The sequence below is a fragment of the Mastigoproctus giganteus genome, chromosome 6, assembly GCF_048544385.1.
Source record: "Mastigoproctus giganteus isolate SK-2022 chromosome 6, ASM4854438v1, whole genome shotgun sequence".
Lineage (NCBI taxonomy): Eukaryota > Metazoa > Arthropoda > Arachnida > Uropygi > Thelyphonidae > Mastigoproctus > Mastigoproctus giganteus.
In genome coordinates this window covers 163,600,137-163,622,822 of record NC_143580.1, presented here as the reverse complement: position 1 = coordinate 163,622,822, position 22,686 = coordinate 163,600,137, and the positions used below count along the sequence as shown (strand labels likewise).

The following is a 22,686-nucleotide window of genomic DNA, read 5'->3' as shown; positions in this document are numbered from 1 at the left end:
GGCTAAGAGTAGAAAACTTGCTTCTTGCCCTAATGGTAGCTGAGCATTCTGTTCTCGTGCCAAAGCTATTGGCCGCAACTTTTGCCCATCACTGCTCCCCGCCCCTGTCAAAATCAGCTGGTTCTATTGTCACTTCAGCCAAGGATAAAGCTGACCTGCTAGCATCCCATTTTTCTTCCAACTCGTGTATTAATGATATTGGTAAAACACCAGCCAACATTCCCAACATGCTTCATTCAATGCCTCCTGTGGTCTTCCGTCAAAAGGAAGTCAGTAGGATTTTGATGTATCTTGATGTTCAGAAAGCTCCAGGTCCTGATGGTATTTCTCCACTTGTTCTCAAAACCTGTGCTCCTGAACTTACTCCTGTTCTTTGCCACCTTTTTTTCACTTTCTTATTCCAAAGGTGCTTTTCCTTCTGCTTGGAAATTTGCTCATATCCAGCCAGTTCCTAAAAAGGGTGACAAATCCCTCGCATCCAATTATCATCCCATTGCAATTACTTCTACTCTTTCTAAAGTAATGGAGAAATCGATTAACCGCTAACTCTTAAACTACCTAAAAACCTTTTGCCTGATCAATGATTACCAGAATGGATTCCGTCAATGTCGATCCACTGGTGATATTCTGGCTTATGTTACCCATTTATGGACAAATTCAAAGGAAAAGTTGAGTGAAACACCAGCAGTTGCTCAGTTTGGCATAAAGGTCTTCTAAACAAGCTTCCATATTATGGTTTGCCAACTGTTTTTTGTAATTGGTTATCCAGTTTTTCTCTCTGACCACTCACTGAAGGTGAGGGTATATTTGGCTCTTTGTCTTTAATTTCCCCACTAATGCTGGTGTCCCCCAAGTTTCAGTTCTTTTTTCTTTCACTTTTTTTCCACTCTTCCCCTCTTGTATATTAATGACCTCCGTCCACTGACTGGAAATCCTATCCATAGTTTTGCTGATGATAGCACATTGCATTCCAGTTTCCAGTTTGAGAAATCTTGTCCTGCTCAATCAGCTTCAACTTCTCGAATATTTGCTACCAATTCCTTAAATGCCATATCCAGGTAATTCTCCAGTGGGGCAAAGATGACTTAGTTGATTTCAATCCTTCTAAATCTCAGTCCTGTCTTATATCTCACAAAAAGGATTCTTCTGCTCCTATGCTTATCTTTGGTGACACTCCGATTTCTAGGCAAAGTGATATATCTCTTTTGGGGATTACCCTGACTTCTAATCATTTTTGACACAAACACATTATAAATATTGCTTCCTCTGCATCCAAAAAACTTGGTTTTCTCATTCACTCTCTCTCAGCATTACTTTTATTCCAAACAGCTGTTAACTCTGTACAAACAGCAAATCCATCCACCATGACGTATTGTTCCCGCATCCGAGGCGATAACCCAAAACCTCTCTCAGGCTTCTAGATTCCATTCAGAAGAGGCCAGTTAGATTAATTATTTACTCATCTCTAACAGAGTTTCTCCATTCTCTGTCTCAGAGACTTACTATTTTTGCTGCATGCCTTTTCTACAGATACTTCCAAAGGCACTGTTCTTCTGAATTGGCTTCTATAATTCCTGCTCTCTCTTTCAAAACAGTCCGAACACGTGCCGCCACCAGCCAACATCCATTTACTGTCCAACTTCAAACTCACAGAACCAACTTTTCATCTTCCTTGTTTATTCATTCAACTGCCGTTTTCTGGAACAACCTTCCATCATGTCTTTTCTGAAAATTACAGTCTACAGAAGTTCAAGTGTAAGGTCAACAAATATCTTCTCTCGTCTTCTCAACCTCCAACCCAAGCATGGTACTAAGTACTATAGGTTCTAATACCTCTTGTGTTTGGGGTTTTCATAAAAAAAAAAAAAAAAAATTACTTTCTGGGGACATTTGCTGTTAAATTCATGTAGAAAACATTTTTGTCATCCTTATGACACATGAAATCCAAAAGAAAAAAAAAAAAAAAAAAAAAAAGTTATATACTTCTTTTACTATACAAGAAAACACGTTATACCCCAAACAACTGTTCACAAAGACTGTCTTTTAGACAAACTGCTATCACACTGGCTATTATTTTAAGTATAACATTTATGAATAATTTTTTGATATATCCATCACGTGATGCTCCAAGAATAACTATTATTATACAGTACTTTAGAAAGTTTTAATAATCACATGAAATGAGCAATGTATGCTCATTTCATTAATATGAAATGAGCATATATTTCATTGGCAGAAAAATGAAAGCATCTCCCATTTCCACTATTATTATTAGCCATATGGTGAAAGGAAGCCTGAGGCTTATGCTGCACCAGCCAAAAAAAAAAAAAAAAAAAAAAATCCCAAGTTACCCTGAGAGAGAGAGAGAGAGAGAGAGAGATGTTTTGGTAAAATACTGCACATATCCTTAAACTGAATGGCAATAAATATTTTTGCCTTTATGAAGAGGAAAAAGCATACCAGAAAGAATACAGCATTAAAAATAATACATAATTTTTGACTATAAATTCATGAGTTATTTGCCCACCATCTGATACATATAAGAGGAATTCAAAATAACTACTAGCATAATTGTGCAAATAAGACATGCTCCAGTCTATGCATAACATAAAACTAATACTGTAGATGCACTGCCTTGGTAAAGTATATTGTTATTTATTTAAAATGCATGCCGTTCCCCAAACATGCATTTCAACAATATTTTGAGACTCCTCAATGAGGAAGCAGGTGCTGTAAGTAAATGACTTGATGAACCAGTAATGAGAAATATCCACAACATGTGAAATGCCTGATGGTGTAGAAGTTTTAAAAGCTCAACAAATTTAGGTCAAAGTACACCAAATGCAGCAACCTCATAGTGCCTTCACATTACTTCAACTTTATCTTTGACTACACCAAGAAGTACTGAAAACTTATTCATAAAAAAATTTCAAATTTGAAAACTATGCACTGCCAACTAATATTTGTGTTACCTCAGCGCTTATAAGAACACAATTTTTCAAAATTGTTTTTGTCTAATTGTCTAAATTGTTTTTTGAAAACTTATGTACCATGTACTCACATTCAGCCATAACATAATTCCTCACTGAGCAAACAAACAGAGTATTCTCTGATTGTCCTAGACTCTCCACAACTTTGTCAGTATCAATGGCAAAGTCAGGAACATCCTTCTGGTTTAGTCTGCTTTGGTAATCAATTTCCAAAATGGAAGAATTAAACACTGTTGGTAAAATAAATTTGCAAATATTCTTCAACATATCTAGGATTAATGGCCTCATTACACAAATGTAAGGTACACTAGATCAAAGAGCTATGTTGAGATATTCAAATGTTAGCACAACATTTAAAAGAAACAAGCAGACTGCTTTATTCAAGCCAGAAGAGAAGCATAAATGGACTTTCTGCATGATTGAGGAAAACATGCTTGGAATAACCAGCTTGCTTTTACCAGAAGTCTACAATTCAAAAGTTCTTTTTCTTTACTCATCAATTTGCCTTCTTTCGAAACTTTTGGATCATGAAATGCATTTGAATATGAATCAGTGGCACTCACTAATGATCACTTGTACTTGGTAGCTCTGAAAAGTGCTCATATGGCTTTTCTCATCCCTTCTAACCTCTTCTCTAAACAAACTCGTCAAGGTTGTTTAGAGAATTTTATTAACACAATTTCACTAACAACACCTGTTTTACCAGTCTAGTTACACATTTAACCAAAAACAAGCAACATGTACAAAAATCTTTTTTACTTCAGTGGCACGCATATGTTGAAATTTCTTTCAACAATAGCATTCTCAACTGTAGCATTTTCAATTGTAGCAATTGAAAATACCATTTTTCAGAGCCATCACTATCTCTTCTTTTCCTATTCATACAATTTCATACTAACGACACCTGTTGTTTTTGTTCTTCCAAAACCATATTTTTTTGCTATTTTGCTCCTGGGAAAGATGTTTATGAATGATGTGCCTGCATGATCATCACAACTTAAAGGAAAATTCAAATAAACATTCAGCACATATCATTGTCACAGGAAATGCAAAATCTGTTTTCTTATTTCTTTCTATACACTGCATGCTACCATTAATGGTTACTGGTTTGCAAATGTCTGATAACAGCATTTTCAGCAGCTTAAAATAAAAAATCACATCCACATAATATATGCAACCATGTTTCCTTTGTCCATAAATATCCATAAATATTTCCATAAATATCTTCCCTTTGGGAAGATATTTATGGCGATGAGATATATCAGGTGGAGTCTTTTTATTGGATTTCATTCACAGAGATATATATCCCGTCTAACAAATACATTTCTGCAACCCACAATGCAGTGCAAAACACATTATTTGCAAAATTCACAAGTGATGAGTTATTTTGTTTGCCACTATCTCAAGTACTAAGAAATTACTGCACACATAACAGCAATGGTATTATCACACATTTCTATTTTGCATCATATGCTACCACAGCACATCTGACCCTGATGGCCAATGCTTTAACAAAACTAAGCACACAACAAATACAAATGTAGTTTTAAAACATTAATTTTAACATAGTTTTATTATTCATTTGTGAAAGGAAAAAGACTGAGCTTTTGCAAAAATGCAGAGAAGCTCAATGTCATCAACTAACTTTATTAAGATGGTGACAGAGAGAAGAGGTCAAATCAGGTAAAAAAACATGGCTCTCTCTCATAAATACGGAGAATTGACATATTATTTAAATTATTATTATTAATTACTATTTAAATTCAAACAAAATATTTTAACTTTGATAATGACAGGATTGTGAATACACATCAGTGAAATATGCATTATATCACCCATATTATAAAAATACAAGTAATATATAAAATACAGTAATAATATAAAAATTACTTGTAATATATAAACACATTATTTACATATTTACATATATATATATATATATATATAAAAATAAAAATTAAACATTATTAACTGCCACCACCACAATTAAATTTTAATATGACATTAATATTTGTCATTACCCATGCCTAAGTTGGGAGGTGGGGCTTCTTGCATGCAGATTAAATAGAGATCCACTAGTGAGACATCTAGGACTACTGGATGGGGGGGAAACCATAGTTAACTTAAGATATATAACAAATTCAAATGCAATATATAACCATTCATTAATTTCGTATGTCAAATAAAATCTACAAACAAATTTCACTTACAGAGCATTTATTTTACGTGTAAAGAAACCATTATTTCTGGTTAAGAAATAAAACATATATGCAAGAGAACAGAAATGTACCAAAACTATTTTCCTTTAAAATAATAAAGTAAAATGACAGGTATAAAATATAGTTATATCCTAAATTACAATTGGATGCAATAATGCACATCTGACTGAAATGCATTATTTTAAATTTTAAAAAATATTTTAATCCTTCATAATCGATGTATTGTGAATATCACATCAGTAAGTGAAAAACAATATATCAATTATATTATAAGAATATATGAGTAAGGATTCATTTATGTCAATTACCAAATGCGAATAAAGCTTCATTAAAGAATGGATTGATTAACTAATCAGTTCATATGGTATATGGAAAATCTAAGAATGTGATTGAATACTAAGTATTTGATGACATTCTTAGATCAGTTACTAAGTAAAAGAGCCATTTTTTAATTATCCTTAAGTAAAATTATTAAATGTAATTCGTTCAGTACCCTTGACAAGTAGAATTAAATGAGAGGTCAACAACTAATATATTCTTAACTGAAAGCATAAGTATAGATTCATATAAACCAAATAATTATCTCTATTCAGTAAAATTTCACTAAAGAATGAATTAACTAATTAGTTCATATTGTACATGAGAAATGTAAGAATGTGATCAAATAACAATTCTATATAAACAACTAAAACATTTTTCTGGCATAATGTATTTCATAAATATAACCACAATACAAGAATTCTGATGCTGTAAATAGCATAAATCAAATTTTGAAACTGAACTTTGCATTATAGCATATCCCTTTCAAACTTAGAAATTATACTATTTAGTAACCTCATTAGTGAATCCATTAAAAAGTACATCAGATAAAAGAAAATTTGTTTTTTTTATTTTTTTAAAAATCCATCCTTTTAAATTAAAACAGCAGAATGTACACCAAAAGATATTGCAACAAAAAACAGATATCTGGCATATACAGGGCATCATAATCACAAATCACTGTCCTGAACTGTGATACAAAGCTTGCCACTTTATTAATGACAACATATCAAGTTAATTTAAACTGCATAGAGATTCATTTAGGTCAAATAATTACCATATGCAAATAAAACTTAACTAAAGAATGGATTATTTAACTAATTAGTTCATATGGTATATGGAAAATCATAAAAAGTTATTTATGGAAGCAAATGCTCATATTGTTTGCTGTCTTTATGCATACACAAAGGCAAACAGCAATTTGTTGTGACATTACATAGCATATTACCTATGATGTACACTGAAATGACAGAATTCATGGTTCCTGGTCAATGCGACGGAGTCATCCCCCTCTCACTAGTGGACGAACCCACTGCTTTTTTTTTTTTTTTTTTTATGAAAACCCCAAACACGAAAGGTATCAAAACCTATAGCACTTAGTACCGCGCATGGGTTGAAGGAAAAGTATGGGGGGGGGGGGATGCCGGAAACTTTGCTCTAGAGACTAAACATGGGTTTTACCACTTCAAGCCTCCAATAAGCAAAGTGGTGGTATTTCACCGGTTGATGAAAGTCATCTACCACCTACGGCAGATATATAAGTACACTGCATTCACGCAGATGGTAATTCGATGCCAGTATGGATAAACATTGTAAGTTAACCGACTTTGAAAGAGAGATGATAGTCGGTGCCAGATGCATGGGTCACTCTATCGCGGATGTTGTACAGAAATTGCACTATCCCCATTCGACACATCAAAAGTGTATCAGGAATACACCATTTCCAGAATAACATCTCATTGTGGATGGTGCAGTGGGTGGAGAAAGGTGGTGGATGAACGTGGCCACCGACTTCAACGAGGGAGGTGCCAGAAACGTCTCCACCAAGACCACAGGTGATCATTAGCCACAATAGGTTATGGAAGCCGCCGACCCATCAGTCCCTGTGCTAACACCAAGACACAGGGCTCTACACCTCAACTGGGCGAAAGAACATCGGCACTGAACCTTGGATGATTAGAGATGGGTCTCCTGGTAGGATGAGTCCCATTTCCAGTTATTTCGAGTGGACGGGAGGGTGCGTATCTGGCGGAAACCGCACAAAGCAATGCACCCATCATGTCAACAAGGAATTGTTCAGGCATGTCACCAGTCAGTAATGGTTTGGGGCATGTTCAACTGGCACACGTTGGGACCTCTGGTACGTCTAGACACATCTCTGAACCGTCCAGGTTACGTGTCCATCTTTGCAGACCATCTGCATCTCTTCGTGGTCATTGTGCAGCCACAAGGCAATGAACTCTTCCAGCAAAACAATGTGCTTCCCCACAGAGCCATGGTGACAAGAACATGGCTCAAAGAGCATTCCGCAGATTTTACCACCATGGAACGGCTTCCCAATTCACCAGAGATGAACCTCTGTGGAGCATCTTTGGGATGCTGTGGAAAGGTCTGTTCGAGCTTTGGATCCTCCACCTAGGAATGCAACGGAATTATGGACAGCAGTGCAGCAAGTGCTGGAGGGAAATACCTGTGGAATGATTTCATGAACCAGTGCACTCAATGCCTCACCATGTGATTGCCCGCATCCAGGCAAAAGGTGGGCCTACCCGTTACTAGGTAGGTATCCCATGATTTCTATCCAATCAGTGTACTATGTAATCACATTCTGGCTATACGTTGTTCATCGACTCTTAAATAGTTTGAAGTTCAAGGTGTTTTTACTGTATTCCAGATTTCCCCATAATGTAATCTAGGAATGTGAGAATGAAGCTCCATTAAGGATGTTTCCACTGGAATTCTTAACCCAATCCATCAGTTACAGAATTAGCATTAGTAGAGCCATAAGACGCAAGAAAGCAAACTTATATAGCATCAGCAAGAAAAAAAAGCACTTTCCCTTTCATCCATTCATTCACTCACTCCAAAAGTTTGTTTAGTTCAGTTTTGAATTTATTTAAGCTGTCAACTTCCACAACGACAGATGGAAGTTTGTTCCAGCAATCTGTAAAGTACATACAGACACTTTATGTACTTTACAGGGATGGCACTTTGTCCTGCTGAAATGGCACTTGTCATCTAGTAGCAAATCGCAGATTATCAACGTATAATTCAACTATATTCTTTAGCACTGCAAATATCAGTAACCACTGACAGTTTCTTCAAACGGGCCAATCAGATTTATACCATGAATGCCCATCCATACCATAACACAAGGGTTATTTGATTCTATACACATTTCCTGAGTAATGTGAGGATTTGATGCTGATCAAAAATGAACATTATGACAATTCACTGAATTGTCAAGATGGTACTCAGCCTCACTGAACTGCCAAGATGACACATCCTCAATGAACTGTCAAAATTAAAATATCTTCAGGCTGAAAGAAACAGTGGGCTATCATATATGTCATCTACTCATAACTAAAAGTGACAGTCAGAGTCATCTGATAGTACCTGCAAAATGGTGGAAATTTTGTATGGGAAAAACTTGTATACCACTTCAGGATTCATAACAGAGCAACAATGACTGATGCAAGCTTCTGCTCTGACCTCTAACCAGGCATGTTGTCATTTATATAGAGCACTAGCAACTAAGGATATATTGCACTTTGTGCATTATGTTTATACAGTGTATGCTCACAGGATGATTTGCAAGTTATCCAGGATGAAAAACCTAGAATAATTCATGGGGAAACTACTCCCTGTGAGATTGAGTAACTACCATTTCTAACAGTATTTCAATCCAGACATCTCCAAAAAAATGACAAATAGTGAATATACCATCTTATCATGCAGGACCACAGGGAATGATAACGACTTACAAGTACTCAGCAAGTAAACAGCATACTATTGTCTGTATTAGTCCATAATCATTCACTGTTCTTCCACTCTACAACAGAAGTTTCTGTCAGTCTAGCATTTAATCAATGGACACTTGGTTAGGCAGAGTGGCCTTTATCTCAATGTTTTCTGTAAAATTCAACACAGCTTTTACTGGCTCATTCCAGCTATAAGCAGTAACACTAATTCAATTTTCTGAATTGAAATATACATTGGGAAGGGGAAAGCACATGCCACATTTATCTTAAAAAACATAGTTCAGACTCAGAAATACATGTAAGTCATAGTTATTCCCTGTGGTCCTGCATGACAGCATTCTGTATTCACTATTTGTCACTTGTTTGAAGATATATGGATTCAAGTATTGCTAGAGATTGGAGGAATTGTGAAATGCCTCTTCATTCAAGACTGCAATTACTCAATCTCAGATGGAGGATTCCCCCAAATTGTAAGGGTAACTACAGTGACCTTAGACAGTTTTTAAATTCTATGCAGTGGGATGCACTGATAATGTTACCAGAAGCAAATTCTAAATGGGAAGCATTTGGGGAAGTAATCATAGAAGCTACTAGGCTTTTCATACATCACAGAAATACTGTTCAAGCCTTAAATAATTAGTGATTCAGAAGCATATGGTAGATATAAATTAGTCTGTAAGCAAGTCACAAGGGGGGCGTTAGGCAAGCTAAGGCATTTTACGAGAAGTCTCTGGAAAAGAATGCCAAGAAAAGCAGCAAAGACTTCTATGCTTATGTAAACAACAGACGGGATTGAATTAAATTGGGCCACTTCGTGTCGATGGGTTAACAGTCGATGACCCTGCTCGGGTTGCTGACAAACTGAATAGTTATTTCGCATGTATATTCACACATCAGGAATTCTTTAGGGGAGGAGATGCCAAAAGTTTATCAAACTCCGACAGGTAGCTAAATGACTTTATGATAACTAAAAGAAAAGTGTAGAAGAGGAATTGTCAAAGCAGAACATTAAAAAGGCACCTGGGGTGGATGAGATCTATCCAATCGTATTAAGAGAGACATCAAAGGAGGTAAGCAAACTTGTATCCATAATTATCAGAGCATCATTGGATTCAGGGGAGATCCCAATGGACTGGAGATGTGTGAATGTATCCTAAATTCACAAAGAGGAATCAAAAGGTGAAATGAGTAATTACAGACCTGTTAGCTTAACTTCCAGTCCAGGAAAAATAGTTGTCTCTAATTAAAGAAGTAATGCAAGACTATCTAGACAGGAATACAATTATACTGCAGTCAGAGCAGGGATTAGTTATGGGACAATTTTGTCTAGCCAATCTGATAGGTTACTATGATGTACTGACCAAGGAACTGGATGCAAAAAAATAATTTTGATATCATATACAGTAGGCTCTCGATTTTCCGGGATAGACAGTAAAAAAACAAATCCCAGATAATCGATTTCCCGGTTAATCCAAAAATACAGAAGTCCCTGACATGCATAAGAGATATGTTCCAGGACTTCTTACTTCGTTGAGTTTTACGTAACTCGGGAATAACTAGTAACATATTGCTACTATATTATTATTGACAAATCTGAATTCAGCGCGATACTTGTTAATGTTTGACCATTTTCATGCATTCTTATTAGTTTCATTTTCTGATCCAAATCGTTTGCTTTCCTTTTCTTGGTAGATTTACTAGTACCACTGTTACTTATTCTCTTAGTTGGCACCATGATAACAATCAAAATTAAATTTTTTGAAAAGAATTTCACAGGGTTAAGGCAAAAACTCACTATTATCACCCCGCGCAAGCTCACATTTTACTAAAGCACATTTCTGGAGGTCAACAAAAAACAATTTGTTTTATTGGGCTTTTCTGTTAGCGAAATCTATTATAAATGGGTATTAAACTCAATCGTATTGCATTTGCGATGATACCGATAGCTGGAATTCTGTTGGTTTTTACGTTATTATGGTGAAGTGTGTATCCCCTTCACTAAAATCTTCATTCATATAAAAAAAAAAAAAAAAACATAAATAATTGTAAGAATCTTCTCTTCATTCTATTTTTTTGATTGTTACTCCAATCTCACTTGTGCAATTTGTGCGTGCCGTGATCGTCGTTATTGATTGCTTTTTTTTTTTGTTGTTTTAAATTTTACAATCCTAAAAAAAAAATTAAAAAAGAAAAAAAAAATTGAATGAAATCAAATTTACATAAATCTGTAGTTGCTTAAGTGGACACTTACTGTATCGAAAAATGTTCAGCAACCTATGTAAAAAATATGGCGAGATAAAAAAAAAAAAAAAAAACTTACCACATACTACTCATATGTCCAATATGATGCTTCCCTTTATTTTTTAAAATGTTCATTTTAAATGTAATAGCTTCCCTTTATTTTTTTACAATGTCACATATGGTTTGGTCATCAACATTATAATGGTTCATTAGAGATTTAACGGATGCACCGTTTTCAAACTTTTGAATAATTTCAAATCTTTGTTTAACTGAAAGCACAACTCTTGTATTTACCCATCATTTTTGCGATTTCTAAACAAAAAAAAAAAAAAAAAATATATATATATATATATATATATATATATATATATATATATATATATTTACTATAAAAAAATTGACATCCCTGACATAAATAACGAAATAAAATTTGTCTTTTTGCGGTGCGATGGAACGCAACAATTGATGCAATGCACTAAAACAAACTAAACATTTGTTCTCTCTCTCTTTTTTTTTTTTTTTTTTTTGAGCGGCAAGGGTGAAGACAGCGGGGGTTGCAAGATAATAGGCACATTAATCTCCCAATGACGACTTATAACACCGCTTCTTGTCGCTTATTTAGAACTTGCAAAATATCTGTTTATACCTATTCTAGTTATTACTTGAATTTTATGATTTCTGGTTGATTTTTTTTTTTTTTTTTTAATTTGGAGTCTTGAAGTGTCTCTGTTAATCCGCTTCCCGGTTAATCCAATTCCATTAAATCGAGAGTCTGCAATACTTAAATTTCAGGAAAGCTTTTGATACCGTTGCACATAAAGGACTGCTGTATAAATTGGAGCAAAGTGGCATTAAGGGCAATGCTATGGATAAAGGGATGGTTAAGTGGAAGAAGACAGAGAGTGGTTATCAATGGGCACTGCTCTTTGTAGACTAATGTTATCAGAGGAGTCCCCCAGGGTTCAGTGCTGGGCCCATTGTTATTTTCAATATTTGTTAATGATACTAATGAAGGTATAGCAGGCTTAATGTCAAAGTTTGCAGATGATACAAAGGTTGGCAGGGTTATTAATGACAGTAATCAGGGTGAGCTACTGCAACAAGATCTGAGAAAATTGGGTCAATGGGCTGAGAAATGACAGTTGAAGTTTAACACTGACAAATGCAAAGAAAGTACTGCAGATATGGATAGCAGTAATCCCAGAGTAACTTATCAGTGTAGTACCATACAACCGTGTGGTACTACTCAGGGTTGTGGAAAATGAAAAAGACCTGGAGGTAATTGTGCAGTCAGATATGAAATTCTGTGAGTGGTGCACTCTTGCTGCCAGGATAGCTCATGGGGGTTTTGCCAATGATATACAGAAACTTTGATAGCAGGGATAAGGAGGTGATCATACCTTTGTACAAGGCCATATTTAGGCCACATCTTGAGTACTGTATACAGATCTGGAGGCCTCAGTTTAGGAAGGATGAAGATCTGCTGGAATGAGTGCACAGAAGGGCAACTACATTGGTGAAGGGAATAAAAGGTGCTCTTACCTAGAAGGCTTTAGTTCTGCAAATTGCAGCTTATGCAGATTAGGCACCTGTGGAGTGATCTGATTGAGGTATTTAAGACCTTGAATGGATTACATAAATTAAATGTAAATGACATTCTCCTTCTTGCTGAGACCACATACATTAGGGGACATAAATTTAAGTTGAGGAAGGTTGGTTGCAGGATAAATGTGTAGAAGTTTGCTTCAGCCAATGGATGGTTGATTGTTGGAACAGGCTATGAAATCCTTTGAGCAGTGCAGACATGCTGCCAGAACAGCTCATGGGGGTTTGAATCCATCTGTTGTTGTGGAAATGGATGGTTTGAATAAATTCAAGGAAGAACTAGACATATCCTTGGAGGGTATGGATGGGAGAAGAGTGTAGTTTTTTTTTTTATGGCTGATGTTAAATAAGCTTTCTTTCTTGCATCATTTGCCACTCTACTAATATTACTACAAATGGATAAAAACTCTTACAATCCTATGAGACTAGAATTTTTGTGACATCTTGTATATTCTGTAGAAACCTGTCAAAGGCACCATCATTTTGACATACATATTTGTAACATTAATTCTGGCATCATAAAAGGAACCGCTGAATTCACTGCAACTGATTCTAGTTATTTCATATTCACTGGCAGTTGGGTTTTGCTAATGACTTAATATCTATCCAAGCTGCATGTGGAATATAAACCAGTATCACATCATATTTTTTTTTTCTAAAAAAAGAGTAAGTCTTGTTATAGAAATGGTTTCAAATAGAAGGTTACTTGTGCTCACTGTTCACATATTTTCAGTAAAAAGAAATTACATAAAAATATTGTTACCTGTTAGAAATGTTTGTGGAAGACCCCAGTTCTTGGCTGTTTGACCACTTCTTTAATGAGAGAAGATTGGAAGTAGATGCTGATATATGTTTGTTTGGGGTAAGAGGAAACCTTGAAGACTGTGAACCTCTGACATTTGTTTGTGGTGGTGAAGGAGAAGGAATTGGTGATGAAGAATTTGAACTACGGCCACCCTCACTGTGAAGAGAATTAGATGAAGAGTACTGGGGTACATGCTTTGCATGTGAATGCTGATTAGTGGAGCCACGATACGAAGATACTGAATTAGAATAAGTATGTGTCACATTGCTGCCAGGAGAGGGGCCTCCTGATTGCCTCTGATTACTAGGTGATGATCGATATGTTACACACGACATTGGGGCAGGTTTTGTAGGAAGTGCAATATTGTTACTTGTAATAACAGGAGCTACAAAAGAAAAGAAAAGAAATAATTGAAAAAAGGTCAAGTGTGTACATATATAATTTTTATGTAGAAATGTATGAAATTTGTTATTCTGTATTTTCTTTGTATGTACATTGCAAATCTTGCCTTGTAATACTTATTGCTACAACAGTAAAGGCTTGTTCATATTCAACAATTAACATTACTACTGGATATGCTTATAACATACCAAAATCTTGTAAGTGTAAAAATAAATAAATAAAAACATATATATATTCTTTCAGCTTTATAAAATCTACAATAATGAAGAAATAATTTTGTCCAAGTACTGTCACCCTCAACACAGTACTTGGACATTCAAGTACTGTCAAGGAAAATCTTCTCATCCTTTCGGGGATATAGGACTACTGGTCAGTTCAGCCTCAGCACACCCAATGGCAGCAATCATCTCCAGTATAAATTCATAATCTTGTAAATAATGTTGCCATATGATAAAAACAATATAAATAATATATGAATTTTAAAAAAGGCTACAGTAATATAATTTTTATAGTACTTAAGTTTTGAGAATGCCCATTTCATACTTCCCTTCTGCAACCATCAAAAAACTGCAGGCAATCTAACTGTCTCACAATCAAGGAGATCATAAGAACCTATGATCTCCAGAACTTTTGATTCTTTTATTTATTTATGAAGTACAGTGTACAAAGTGCACAAACTACCAGTTACGTCCAGAGTATAAACCTAGTTAAAAGGAAAAAAATCTAAAATCAAAAGTGATCAAAAGGAAAAAAATCTTTTATAAATTAATTTTTAAAGAGATATTGCTTTAGCCAGAACATTCCAGGGCTGTAAGAACACCATTCTCAGACTTTTCCACCAAACCAATGATAACTAAATGCACGTCATATGCTGCATTGGGTAAATTACACATCTTCATAAAATATAACAGCTGCATTTTAACATTCTTTACTCCTCCCCTCCACATGTTCTGTTCAATTGTACAATATTGTCTGCTCAAAATCTTTGTTCCACAACCTTGCAGATAATTATATTTGCATCTTGAAAACTTCTATTAATCTACTGGCACAGCACAATCACATCACTCAACAAATCTAAAGTAAATCTTTTACAAATAAATTCACTTAAAAAAAATAAAATTAAAAACCTACATATTCATAGTAAGGTATGAATACAAGATGCCCCTGGATTTGGCTACCTCTTACTAAATTATTTTCCCCTGAACATCCCCAATTTTTGTGTGTCACTGGAAAGACAACTCAAAAACTGCAAATTGTCATGTACTCAAAACTTATGTTCTGCACAGCAGATTCCAAACTCTCTATGGCATATTCACATACCACTACTATAGCTACATAAGAATGAATGTGAGAAGCAAGTACCATGTAAATGTATGGCAAATGTTCTTGAACCACAGAACAAGCTTTGCCTTTACAACAAGTTTCCTGGTACTGCACTACTTTCAAACACATTTGTTTCAAGACTAATGGGCTGATTAGCCTTTTAGAGATCATATTAGATTAACAGAAGGTTAATATTTCATTTAGCCACTGTCTCATCTTTTAAATAAATAAGACTAACCCTTTTTTAATTTTTTTTTTTTTTTTTGGTGTAATTTGTTTGGAAGTAGAGCAATATCAGTGCAACTTGTTGTTAAGGCAAAATTATTCTGCTGTCAACATTCAGACAACTGAATTAACTATAAGTGATTTAAATCCTCCTGGCTGCAAAAAAAAAAAAAAAAAACAACGTGGAAGGATATTCCTCCTAGCTACATAAAATTTAATAATTATTTTTATAATTAATTGATAACAAAATGAATTAAAATTGATTAATATTATAATTTAATGTTTAATTACTAAATAAGCTTATTTATTATTTTTTTTTAATTAATTAATAAACTTCTAGACAACTGTAAGCTAACTGTAAGTGGACTGCAGTCAACGTTGCAGTAATTAAGGAATATATTTCCATTGATCCAGGATATATATCATGCTGTTTTGTCACAAAAGAATATGGGTTTTCCTATTGATTCTACAAAAGTGAGCAAATCATTAACTGCAGCACTAAAGAAAAAATAAAATATTTTGAGTTTGGGCTATGCATTTCACATGGCTTCTCAGATTCAGGGAGACTTGACACCTTGTTTTGAGATAATAGAAGATGCTGCGGTGCAAGCCAATGAAGTTTACAGCAAATATCTGCAATTTTTGAATGCCTTTGCTACCAAAGTAGATTCAAGGCTTGTTGGGAACACTGGAGCACAGATAGATGTAAAAGCAATGACAGAAATAGGAGAATTGAAGGTGTGGAAGTAGGAACTGTTGATTGAGACCAAGCCACAGCAGCTAAAACTTTAAAAGTACAGTTTGGAAAAGAACTAGGACATGTCCTGGAAGCAGATTACCACCAGAAAGTACTGAAGGACAAAATAGCATGCAATGTTATGACTGCCCATCAAACGTTTGTCCAGTTTTCAAGACAATAAAAATGCAATTGTATTTGTTGCAGAGACAGATAACAGCGACACATACAAACTTGATATGAATATTCATGTCAAAGCTAAAGAATTCAATTATCAGTCTGGCAAATATGACATCGTTTTGATTGTGGGAGATGCTGTAACTGCAAAAAGTCAACACAATTTCTTCCAATTTCCATTTACATGGAAATCAGAAGAAATTGTGTTGACTTTTTCTCCCCCATCTAAACCTGCAGAAAATCTTTTCCGTGAACAAGGGAAACGACCACCACCTGTTGTATCAAACACATTTTCTGTCCTTACAGTGATACCATTACTGCTGATGTTTGTATATGGGGGAAGCTAGGTGTAAATCTTTCAAATTTTCCTTTTTCTCTTGGAGTCTTGGGATTCCATCTTGCACTTGGGTTGTTTGTACTGTTCCGGTTGAAGTTGAACATGTTTCTCTCAAATATCTCTCTGGCTTTGGAGTACTTACTTTTCTTTCTGGACACAGTCTCCTTGCCAGAAGTTCTTCTTCAAAGAAATAGTGGAAGAAAATGGAGGTAGTTCTATTATGTGGTCCAGAATTCATAACGCACCATCACTCATCATCAGTTTCTGGCTTTTCTATAGCACAGTCTGTGAACATACATTTGTGTGTTATGAAAGTCTGTTGTAATAATTCATTTTTATAAAATAAATGAATGCAGAATTTCGTTTATTTAATAATATTAATTATTACTTTTTAATTTTGTCCACAGAAATACATAATGGTAAATTCTTTATTTTGAAGTCTTTTTGTCCCCAGATTTGAAGGGGGGAAAATGGTAACCCTAATTTATAGTAACAACTTTTTTTTTAACAAAAAAATACAATTACAATGCAGAACAAACTATTATAGTAATAACGATGGTATGCTAAACTCTACCTGAGCCATTAATGCTACTTAAAAAAAGGCACTAAAATTAAGTTAAATTTTTATTAAAAATTCAAATATTACTATTACTACTGGCAAAATTAAGCAAGGTAAAAAAACACAGCATCAGAAAAACAAGTCTGTAAACATCCCTAATAAATAAATAAAAGGCGCCTCCGTAGCCAGGTGGGAAGGAGCAGCAGTGCGTAGCACATGTTTCTTGATTAGACGGGGGTTCGAGCCCGTCACCACCAAATACGGAGGATGCGGAAAGGTCAGGAAATGACCACCGCATATCCCGGAGCAATATGGCCTTAGTTGCTAATGCTCCTAAAAAAAAAAAAAAACCAAATAATAATAACAAATCCCTAATAAACGAAGTCTAGAAAACAAAAACACAGACATTGTATTTTTTTCCTTCTTGATACTATGAATATGTTTTATGCACTTATCATAGTATTGGTATCACTTTTCCTGCTGTGTGATATTTTAATGTCACATGAGAGAAAATTTAAATGAAGGTATTTTACAGTATTAGAGAAAAATATCTTAAAAACAAACTCACTACACTGTAACCTGTTTTCTCTCTCACCTGAATTCTGTTTGAAGCAACTATAATAACAGCTTTTTACAATTAAATCTCGATTGTCATATGATAGTCCTATACTTCTTTCACAACCATTCAAAGTATCAATGAACAAATGGTAAAATATAACATGGCAGAAACAATTTAAATGAAAAGATAAACAGCACTTTCTCCACATATTAAAATGAAGAATTTTTTATTAAGTGCATATCATTAAATTTAGTAGGTCCATAATTTAAAAAAATAACAAATTTGTGTATTTGAAAAATAACACACTTTGGCCAAAAATCAAAAGAAAACTAATCTAAAAACTGGAAAACATCCAATTACTAGAAAACTTCCAACTAAATCTGAAAAGTTAGCAAATATATAACTGTTGTGGATGAGGTGTTCTAAACACAAGCTGGAGATTAACATATACAGTTAGTCTCCAACTTACATAAGCCCGAATTATATAACTTCTTTTTTTTTGGCAAAATTGTAAAGATACTTTCTGTATAATTTTTAAGAGTGAAGTAGAATGAATTAGCAATAAGTATAAGTTATTATTTTCGTTCCCATACAAACATGCTGGATAATAATCTGCAGCGTAACTAGAATCTAGGTAAATAACTAGAGTTAACATTTCATTTTCTGCTTTAAAAATTCTGAAGAAATATTCAACAACATGTTTGAGTCAGGTGAACTACGTTGAAACACTTCAGAGAAACCTCCACAACATTCAAGCCACGTGAACTGTGTCCCATTGGCTATCTCTTTGGAGAATTACACTCTAGTCCATCTCTATATCCTTTCCTTCTGGATTGTAGAGTCAGTTCAGTTTTGTTTGAAAGTGAAGTGGGAGCTTTTGTATGTAATATTTGTCGGGCTGTTGTGGTGAAGTTGAAATTCACGTTGTCCTACCATTTTCAATGACTTTGCATTAAACTACCATTTTTGAGGATCTTAAGAAGAAAAGTGATGATACTGAAACCACCTTTGTTGCGAGTCATGGTTGGTTTGATAGGTTCTGTAAGAGAAGTGGATATCACAACATTGCCATAAGTGGCAAAGCATCAAGTGCAGATGGCGAGGCTGCTGAAAAATTCAAGGACAAATTGGATGAGATTATAAGAAGTGGTGGTTTTTTGACAAAACAAATATTTAATGTAGATGAGACTAGTCTTTCTTAGAAGAAAAAAAAAAAATGCCTAGTAGGACTATTTCTATCGAAGAAAAGTCTGTGTTTGGGTTTAAAGCTGCCACAGACAAGGCAACTCTCTTAGTGTGTGTGTGTATGGGGTGGGGGGAGATAACATAGCAGATTATAAACTTAAAACCTTTTAGCGGTTTATCACTCAAAACTGGCGTTTAAGGTCACTTCAAACATCGTGATCACTAATATACAAATTTTCCTCAAAACTTTTCTGGTACATGCTGCCATCTCGTATCTGTATTTCCAAATATTTGTAGAACAGTTTACTATTCTACAATTAGAAAACAGAAAACTGAGGTCAGTTTTCTGATTTGAACCTACAAAGCCAAAATTTAGATTAAGAATTTCATATTTTGTTCCTGAAGCAAGAGCTCACTGTGACTCTGTTGGCCTGGACCACAACTGTAAGATAATGCTTATTTTAGACAACTGCTCGGCACACCCAAAAGCAGAACTTCTGGTAAAAAATAATGTTTTCAGTATCTACCTACTACCTAACTGTACATCACTAATTCAACCCTTGGACAATGGCATATTACGTTTTCTTAAGTCTTAATATCGCTCCCTGTTTATGAGGCAACTACCGAGTGCAGTTAACTCTGGCAGATCAGTACAAGAATTTAAGGAAGTTAATGTGAGAGATATGGTTTACTGCGTTGCCAATGCTTGGAAGTCTGTAGAGGCATCCACACTAAAATGGATGGCACCTGGTCTGCACCTGGTGAAGACACTGCAAATGACTTTACAGGATTTAGGGTTTCAAAGGAAAAACAGATTATATGTGAACTGCTTTCTTTTGCTCATGATCTAACTAATCCTGCTGCCAAGGATCTTGCATCGAGGATGGATGAACATTATCCATTCCTCAATGGAATGGATAATTCCATTGAGGAATTATCCATTGAATGCTGTACCTGTTCATCATTATACTGACTCAGAAATCATGCAGATGGTTGTAAGTCTGGAGAAAGAAGATTGTGGAGAAGAAAGCAGTGATAAAAATGAGGAAGATGTAGCAGAAAGAATTTCTATTGATATGTTAATTCAGTTGACAGGTTGAAGTGCTAAAAGGTCTAAAGTAAAGCAGTTTTATAACTGAACAAGAAATAATGAACATTTGCATGCTTGCAGGATAAACTAATCAAAGAAAGACCAAAATATATGAAACAGCTTAGCCTGCAAGATACGTTCAAAAAAAAAAGCTAAAAATCGTGCAACAAAGCAGTCGACATTTGAAAATCCAGTGCCATCGACTTCTGCTTGCCCAGATGTGTTGCCACCATCATCATTAGTTCCTGAAGGTGTGACAGTTTCATCACCAGTTCCCGATGTTTCAGTCACCTTTCAAGATGAAGATGGCGATCCTGACAGCCCCCACTTCCTGATATGTAACTCTGCTTAGTTGTAAATTCCAGCTCTTCACTTTGGAAGCAGCCATGATGAACTTTCTTACGTAATTCAACGGAATTACTGTACCTGTACCCTTTATTTTACTTTTTCATTAAAATTTCACTTGCTTTTCATTTAATGTTTCTTTTTCCTTTATTAACCAACTTGTGCTGATTTACAGGGTATTTTAAAAGTAGGATGAGGTGGTTAGCTGTTGGGTAAACTGTATGTGCTAATTAACCACCGGTGATCCGGCAAACTCACTAATCCGGCACCCCACAAGTCTCAATGACGGTCAACCTGTACTTCATTTTTATCTATTTAACAATATTGATTCAGTTTGTCAGCAACGTGTACAAAATTATCAATAGTTACACCAGTCATATCAAGTACATCATATGCAATTCATCCCTTTCTTTCTAGAATTATAAGCAGAGTTTTACTGTGAGATTCTGTGTCCTCTGAAAATTTATAATTATATCATACATTTTAATTCTCTGTCACTAAACTCATCTGTTATGTATCTTGGCCTGAACCTTGAACAATATCTCTTAATTAGTATAAAAAGATTCTTAATCTTCTATGATTATTTTCCTCTGAATGTTACTTGTTTTATATTTGTATTTCTTAACATCAGCTGATCACACTGAAAATAATTTTAAAAATTACTAAGCATATAGTAATAATCTTTGCAAAAAATATTTTCCATCCCTTTACCTTAAGACAAATCCTACATCAATATGCTCTGAGCACTGCTGCCTTAGTGGACCCTTTACTTGAAAATTCATAATACATGATAAATCACTGCTGAAAATCATAAAGAATATTGCTTTCTCTTGTTTGTTCTCTAACATGCTGATATAGAAAGCAATCAACTAGCAAATTCAGCTTTCTACTACTGAGTGAACTGCCAATAGATGAATTACAATAAATATCTGTAAAGTTAAAATCTCTCATGATAACACATTCTGATTTGCAATCCCATTATATTTGCCTCTATATAATTTTACATCTCTACGTCACACTTCATTTTTGAATTGAGTATTGAAAGTGTGGGAAACTGCCCTAGACCAATCTTCTTTGGTTTTTGATGTAGTAACTCTTTATGAGGTCAGGTTGTTAATTCAGTGCACAATCTTGTAGCTGTAGAGGATCAGATATAGTCTTAAGTTTTGTAAATATGCATATTTGTGGGCAAGATTTATTTGTGCAGAATGAAAATCATGGAACAACCACAGGAGAAAATCTGATGAGAACAGTTAAGATCCCAGGTGAAAAGACCTTTAAAAAATTTTCTCGATATTTAATGAGATTTCAACAAGTACCAGCTTATCGAAATTGTTAATGAATAAGTCTTTATATGCTTTGTCATTAAAAAAACGAATGTATATAATTAATGTCAACACATGAAAAATATGTATATACAAGCAAGTTTACTCACAGAGAGAGTTTAAGAGAAAAAATTTAATAATATTACAGCACATAAAAAATGTTATGTAAATCACCTCTTCCTTCAAGCTGTGTCACTCTCCTCAGAACATCTGCTAAGGTACCACGGAGGCATACAATTTCATCACCTTGTTCCTGCACCTTGTTTTCCAGATTGGCAACTCTCTCTCGTAATGAATCATTATCATTTTTTAACATATCTTCTAGAACAAAATATCCAAAAAATTAATTAGTAATAATTACCGAAATATATGAAACAACTTTAAAAATAATGTCTGACATTATTAATAATAATTCATTTGCACTGTATATAGTTATTGTATCATAACTAAGTCTATTACTAATGTGCTTCCCTCCTCACATAGGTAGCTATCCAGTTGACCTTTCAACTTCTTCAAATGATCAGTCTCAAATACCTGTGAAGGCAACTTCCATAATCAATAGGCACTTCACGTCAGGTCATAAATACTTATTTTATTCGATCACCTCTGAGAATAAATATGAACAAACTAACACTGTCAGATAATTCTCTCAATATCCTCAGAGTTAAAATAGTAAAAATAAACAGAAAAGTTCCACAATTCTGCCTGAATTTATAAATGGATCAAACTAAACCATTCTGCAAACTTCATACAGCTGATCATA

General features: G+C 34.6%; 1 protein-coding gene across 5 annotated transcripts in view; it reads right to left on the bottom strand.

The window, feature by feature from the left end:
• LOC150084715 (echinoderm microtubule-associated protein-like 2) overlaps window positions 1–22,686 on the bottom strand; it is a 364,524-nt gene that overhangs the window by 284,745 nt on the left and 57,093 nt on the right. For 3 of the 5 annotated variants that reach the window (XM_090376571.1, XM_090376573.1, XM_090376569.1), the window contains exons 2-4: window positions 22,098–22,244; window positions 13,619–14,045; window positions 5,012–5,086 (exon numbers count right to left, since the gene is read on the bottom strand). In XM_090376571.1, coding sequence (XP_090232697.1) covers window positions 5,012–5,086; window positions 13,619–14,045; window positions 22,098–22,244 — 649 coding nt within the window. The remainder of the gene's footprint in view (window positions 1–5,011; window positions 5,087–13,618; window positions 14,046–22,097; window positions 22,245–22,686) is intronic. The other 2 variants (XM_090376570.1, XM_090376572.1) reach the window with 2 other exon arrangements.